The following is a 6,492-nucleotide window of genomic DNA, read 5'->3' as shown; positions in this document are numbered from 1 at the left end:
AACATTTCAAACTTAAACTTGCAGGTTAATGCTTAACTTATACAAATTGAACCTGACTCTTTATGGTCAATTTTTTACAATTTGTTTCCAAAGTCAATTTTTTACAATTTGTTTCCAGATATCTTTATATACTACCAGAGATATAATTCCATCCTTGATACTTATAATTACTCTAATCTCAAATCAAAATTCTTAAGTAATGTTTGCTAACAGAGAAGTGTATTCTATAAAAAAAAATTGAGAAATATATATATATATATATATCTCTCTCTCTCTTTTATTTCCTTAAGATATTTCATTTCTTTTCTAAAAAATATTTTTCATATACTAAACATTATCTTATTTCAGCAACATTCTCAAGTTTACTCATGAGCAAAGAATAGAACAGCAGCACGCTCAAGTGTTTCTCAATCAAACTTCCGAACCAAATACAGAACCGAGTAAAGAGCTCATACCTCTTAGTTGCTTAGGCTTTGCTTACTTGGTTCGCCCACTTTGAGGTAACCCTTGTGATCAAAATCTTCACCGATAGAAAATCTAAAACCATAGGCGTGTAGCTGTTGAAGATACGAACACTTTCTCTAAAAAGAGTTTTGGAATTTGTTGAGGTTTAAAGGGTGAAATTGAAGGTAGAAACTAAAGATCTCGTGCCCACCATTTTTTATTCATTACATTGAATTCTCTCTTCTCTCTCTTTTTCTTCCTTCGATTTTCAGGCTGTGAAAGACACCAGAATGAGCTGAATAATCTGAATAATGAAGCTAAATAGGACTTAAACTTGCGTAGTGTCAGTAGTTCAAGTTGGGGTCCAATAGGAGGGTAACATTTAATCCTTCATTAAGCTTAAAGCTTGCCAAGTGGATTCCACTAAACTAGGTAAATTTTCCAGTTAGTTTGTTAAAATTTCCCTACCATTTCTGGGTCAATTTTCGGTCCAATGCAACTGTGAGAGTGAGGATAATCTCTGACCAAAAAATTTGAAACTAAATTTGGGTTTAAATAGGAAGAGTTCAATCTAAATCAAAACCACTTAACACTTATTTAATTCTTAAATTATCATTTTAATCCTTCTTTTTCCCACTTAAATTTATTTTTTTAAAAAAATAAATTAAGATTACTCATTGCATTGGAGGGAAATTTTTCAATTTAAGTACTAAGAAGTTCAATGAACCCTAAAATCCATCTTAGGTTAATGTCTCACTCCTCACAAAAGTTAGTGTTTGAAGGAATATGAAATTCTTAATTTCTTTAACGAAATATTGTAAAATATTAATTTTCCTTTATTTATACTTTTCTCCCAAGATACCACCCTTCGGTGTCTGGAGAATGTTTCCAGAACTAATTTATTATAATTATGTGTTCTATAATCCACCTAATATAATTTGGTATTTTCATAAAAATGCCAAGACTATTTTTAATTTAGTCCCTAATTGCTTTCCCTTTGATCACTCAATTTTTTTTATTAGAGAGGTAGACATTAACAACCTAAAATTATGGAGAGATTGAACCCGCAACCTTCCATTTAAAAAAGAAAAACTTGCAAAGTACTAAGTTTACAAAGCCCCTGCATCTCTTAGCTAGGGTCGGATAGGGCAAGACTCCTACTTAAATGTTAGTGCAAAAAATAGACGGGTTGTATTTTGTAACCCCAGCCTAGTTTCATATTCAAGACGTTTCTTCATTGTAATCCAACGGAAAAAATATTATTCAGTTAGAGTTACAAGGCTTACTTCCCAAAACGCCCCTCAAAGTCCCACCCAAGTCACTTCTCCAAGTCTCTATCTGACGCCAATACACGGAAAGCAGCTCTTTCGCCCATTCTTACACACATCTATTGGGTCGCAATTGAGAGCTTCGAATCATTCGCCTTGCTTTCCTGCAATCTTGACAACCCCAAATGTAGCACAAGCTATCATCAATCTCTTTCAATCAAGTACTTACTCCCCTTCCTTTATTCTTTTCGCTATTGAATTCTAATTAATTGTCGGTCGAGCATCATATTATGCTTTGAAAATTCTTCCTGATAGTGTCTGAGACTACTGTATGCGGTATAATCGTTCTCGAAATTGAAATGACGAAAGAGAAGGGGATGCAGAGAAATTTTACATTGTGGATTATTAATGAAATACGCTTAGTCATGTTATATATATATTTTTATTAAGATTTAATTGTCAACATGGATGTTTTGTGTCAATGCTTCATAGTTTGCGAGTTAGCACTTTGGAAAATTGACAGTAGTGATAAAGCGAAGAGCCATGTGAATGGAAACAGGTTAAGCTCTCTCTCTCTCTCTCTCTCTCTCTTGGCGGTAGCACAGTTCTGCAAGGTCATAAGTGCTCTTTTCTGGAAGATAAGAGAGATGAGGAAACTAAGATGGGCTATGGATGGAGCAGGGTTTTGGGATTTGGACGTCTCTACCCCCAAAACCCTTGATGGTTTGGCTTCTCCAGTTCCTGGAGACCCAATTCCGTTGGGTATATCCAGAGGGACAAGGCTTTCAAGACCCAATCAAATTGATTTCATGCAACGCTTCATGCATGCACCTCTTATTCCGAGCTATACTAAACCTCAAGGCTTATGTCTCCAGCGCGTGCTTACCATCCCTTTTTCTGATCGCTGGTAATTCCCTTGTTCATGTACCTTATTCTCTGCCAAAGTTTGAATGTAGTTTTAAGTTTTATGGTGGATTCTTTATTCGAATAAGAGAAAATTGTGCGTTGGCTAGTCACGTTCGATTGTTATGAAGATTTAATTGTCCACTTCAATGCTTCATAGTTTGGGAATTGATATTTTGGAAAAATGACAGTAATGGTAAATCATAGACCCTATATAGGGGAGGAAGAGGCTCAGAAGCCTTTTGGTTGCTGGAAAGGATGAGAATGAAATGGATTAAAGAAATGGAAAACAAAAATAAACTAGACTACCCTCCCCCCTCATGATAAGGATAATAAAACCCACAACAATATTCCACAAATATGGGAATCACCATGCTCTCCACAAACTTTAAAAATTATGATTTGCAACCTCATGAACTAAGTTACCTTCCCTGCATACGAACGTGGTTGACCTATCTCCCCTCCCCATTTTGACTATTTTATTTTTGTCATTATTTATTTAATCCATTCCATTCTCATCCTTTCCAACAACTAATTGGCCCCTTGAAAATTCCTCCATAGATACTTTAAACTGTGAGCATTTTGTGAAGGGGCGTTATTGGAATAAGATAAACCAGAACAATGAAGGTAGTAGTGGTTTGCACCATTTGTATAATGTTGTGAATCTTTTTTTCTGTGTATTTCCTAACTGTCAATAGGGTCTTTATTATAAATTGACTGTGAAAATCCTTATGGAATTCATATATATATATATATATATTGATATTTAGGTTTGCAAGTTTTGCAGGTTTGTAACTTTTCTTGGGCAGTTCAATTTGCAGAGATTTATCACCTCTGTTAAAAGCAGTGGAGAACCACATGGGTCTGTATCCTCATGGTTAAAATCCCTTCAGAAGCACCTACAGCAGAAATCCTTATATGCCCTAAATTTCTGTTCAGATTTCCTATTAACACCTGATGACACTTTGCTTGTTGGTTTAGATGCCTATGGTTATACCAATAAACGAAGAATTAAGGCAGTTCTTCATCACAAGGTGATTGTTAATATAAAGTCGTTATGCCATGTCTTCTGTTCTAGATTTCCTTGTCAGTTAACTGTGCCTTTCGTGCTTTACTTGTATCATTGAAGAGAATAATAGTGTGCTTAGCTTGATTCACTCTATTGGGGATACAGTATGCATCCTGGGGGGACAAATTTTCCATGTTCAGTTGACCACAATTTTTTATTGAACTTTGCACTATGCATACTGTAGGCTACGTTGACTATTACTTTTAATTGTTTATTTCTTGTTGTTTTGTGGTTAAATTTTCACGTGAATTGAGCTATGTGTAGGGTATTTATTCTTATAGAAGATTCAATTGGTTTGTGGTTGTAGTTTGCAGATCATGATCTAATGGTAGAGGCAGTTTTGCCTGGTCTTTTTGTTGATAAGACAGGTAATTACTGGGATGTACCCTTTTCAATGGCAATTGATCTTGCTTCTTTAGCTACCAGTGACTCTGTTGCAAGTTATCATTTATCTTTGCACCATAATAAGGGGACACCTGAGCAGTTTGAAAGTAATCAAAATCAAAGTACTGGAGTGCCTCCTACTCTACTTCCAGGATTGGCCATCAAAAGTGCCTTTTCTTACAAGAAGAACATTGACATATGGAGAAGCACTGCTCGAAAGTTGAAATTGGTGCAGCCATATGACCTTTTTCTTTCAAATCCTCATGTATCTGCTACAGGAATGATTGGTAAGTTGTTTTATTATGCATAAATTTTTACAAGTACATTCCTGGCCTAAAAGGTGATGGCTGATGTGCTTTAGCTACACGGCCTTTTGCCCAGTGAATGAGTGAGGAAACTGTTACATATTATCTTTACTAATAAGAGCATTAGCTTTTCTACCATTAGAGGGTTAAGGATTAAGGGTCTGAACTGAATGATTGTGATGGGTTCTGCCATCTGAACTAGGACTAAGATTACCATGCCAAGGGGTGCTATCATGTCATGGATGAGCACATCAAATCGGTGTTTAACATAAAGCCCTGAATGTTATAGCATTGACTATTGAGCTCATCAGTTCTTTGAATTCCTTGTGATCAGGTATGGCTGTGACCACCTCTCTGGGAGAGAATTCAGTAAGAGCGCTAGTGGAAGATGATAGACTATGTTCCAAAGGATTTTATCTCGAGGCTTATGGAATAAAGTCCTCCTGTTTGGCAGATATATTTGCATCCGTTTCGTTTACAGCTCAATATGGAAACTTTCAAAGGCTTTTCCTAGACCTTTCCAGATTTCAGGCCCGCTTGGATGTTCCTTCTGGCTTGAAATTTCTTTCAGGTGCAACAAGTGTTACACAAGATCTCCTCAATTCTCAGAAGCCCAGCTTGGAAGCCGTTCAGGCAATTTGTCCTGATGCTGTCTTTTCTGTTCAGCAGCAGGTACCTCCCTTTCTTTCAATTATGGGATTTCACACATGCAGAAGTTTTGCATGATGCCAGAACCTTTGTTATGAAATGACATAAGTTTAGGTGTACTAGAAAAATAATTTTAAGGGTTAAGAGTTATTTTTGCTCCTCAACTTTATCCGAAAGGTCATTAGGGACCCTAAGCTTAACTATGAATCAATTTTGTTCCTTGATGTTAAAGATTCCTTCCATCATCACTTTAATGTTAAAAATATTTAACATCCATTAGTCGTTAGTGGGTCTCACTATTTTTTTAATATTTTTTATTAGATTAAGGGTTACTTTTGCTCTTCAACTTTTATTCGAAGGGTTAATGAGCTCCTTCAATTCAAATATTTTATAATAAAAAATATTAAAAAAGTGTAATGTGGGGCTTATTGATAGTCAATTAATTGTAAGAAAACGGTAGGCTGATAAGAGAGGGAATTTTTAAAGTTGAGGGATAAAATTGACCCATAATTGAGTTTAGAGTTTCTAGTAACCTTTTTAGTAAAGTTGAAGGGCAAATATGACCCTTATCCCTAATTTTAAAGATGAAAATTAACCATTATGTCCCAACCAAACAGCACATTACTGTCTTGTCCCGCTTTCATATTCTTTTCAGTTTTGCTCTGACCTCACTTAGCACTTCTATTTCTTTTATGCATGGATCTAAACTAGTAAGCATAGATACTCACATAGATACAAGACAATCTTATTTGAACAGCTGAATATGAAAAACGATTAACTACTTAGTGTTTAAATTTTTTCTCTCTACCAAATAATATATAATATTTTAAGTAAAATTTTAAATTTCATGCAGTGAATATGTATTAGATACAACGCCGTAATGTTCCATGGATTTTGAAACCTGCTCTTGATGACCAAATATTATTGTGTACCATGCAGATTGTTGGTCCTCTCAGTTTCAGAGTTGATTCAGGAGTTACAGTTGATCTGAAGAACACAAAGTGTCCTATACAAGCACAAGAACCCATATTTGCTTTTGAATATGCATTGCGCGTCCTTGGTTCTGCAAAAGCAGTTGCTTGGTATTCCCCTCAACGCCAAGAGTTTATGGCAGAACTTCGTTTCTTTGAGACATAAGCCATAGGCATTCTTTGAAGCTATAAATTTGTATGTTCCTCCATTTTAAAAAATGGTTTGGTACTTTAAGTGATCTATTCAATCGTCTTATTAATATTGTTACCGCCTCATGTTTCCTTTAACTTGGAATTGGGATTTTTACTTAATAGATGACCATAATTTTTCTTCCTACTCCTTATGAAAAATTTTCTCGTAAATATGGTCAGCAAAATACAAGTAGATGAAATCAATGATAAATAAACATGCCATTTTTTTAATACCCCATACTAAGAATTGTAAGGTTATCTTGAATATTAAATAACATTGGAATATTGATTTTTTTTTTTCAGATGTC

The 6,492-nt window shown here is 35.1% G+C and overlaps 1 protein-coding gene across 4 annotated transcripts; it reads left to right on the top strand.

The window, feature by feature from the left end:
• Nucleotides 1-1,676: 1,676 nt before the first annotated feature.
• Nucleotides 1,677-6,260, top strand: LOC129284823 (protein TRIGALACTOSYLDIACYLGLYCEROL 4, chloroplastic). Of its 4 annotated transcripts, none has more exons than XM_054920310.1 (6): nucleotides 1,677-1,933; nucleotides 2,318-2,619; nucleotides 3,403-3,649; nucleotides 3,992-4,355; nucleotides 4,708-5,045; nucleotides 5,961-6,260. In XM_054920310.1, exons 2-6 carry the CDS (start codon nucleotides 2,360-2,362, stop codon nucleotides 6,156-6,158), a joined length of 1,407 nt encoding a protein of 468 aa, XP_054776285.1. In that variant the 5' UTR covers nucleotides 1,677-1,933; nucleotides 2,318-2,359; the 3' UTR covers nucleotides 6,159-6,260. The 4 variants fall into 4 exon arrangements, with proteins under 4 accessions (XP_054776285.1, XP_054776284.1, XP_054776283.1 ...); XM_054920309.1 differs by having other exon boundaries at nucleotides 1,678-1,933; nucleotides 2,272-2,619; XM_054920308.1 differs by having other exon boundaries at nucleotides 1,678-1,933; nucleotides 2,205-2,619.
• Nucleotides 6,261-6,492: the final 232 nt, after the last annotated feature.

Source organism: Prosopis cineraria, unplaced genomic scaffold (genome assembly GCF_029017545.1).
Source record: "Prosopis cineraria cultivar Desert tree isolate PC_DT_omini unplaced genomic scaffold, ASM2901754v1 PC11, whole genome shotgun sequence".
Lineage (NCBI taxonomy): Eukaryota > Viridiplantae > Streptophyta > Magnoliopsida > Fabales > Fabaceae > Prosopis > Prosopis cineraria.
The sequence above is the reverse complement of the archived record's forward strand: the minus strand, read 5'-3'. Positions and strand labels throughout refer to the sequence as shown.

What these genes read in the sequence shown, in the direction of transcription:
- LOC129284823 (XM_054920307.1), top strand. Translation starts at nt 2,177, where the DNA reads ATGGATGTTTTGTGTCAATGCTTCATAGTTTGCGAGTTAGCACTTTGG. An exon ending in ATCCCTTTTTCTGATCGCTG is followed by an intron (nt 2,620 to 3,402) that starts GTAATTCCCTTG and finishes CAAGTTTTGCAG; the next exon opens with GTTTGTAACTTTTCTTGGGC. An exon ending in TCTTTTCTGTTCAGCAGCAG is followed by an intron (nt 5,046 to 5,960) that starts GTACCTCCCTTT and finishes TGTACCATGCAG; the next exon opens with ATTGTTGGTCCTCTCAGTTT.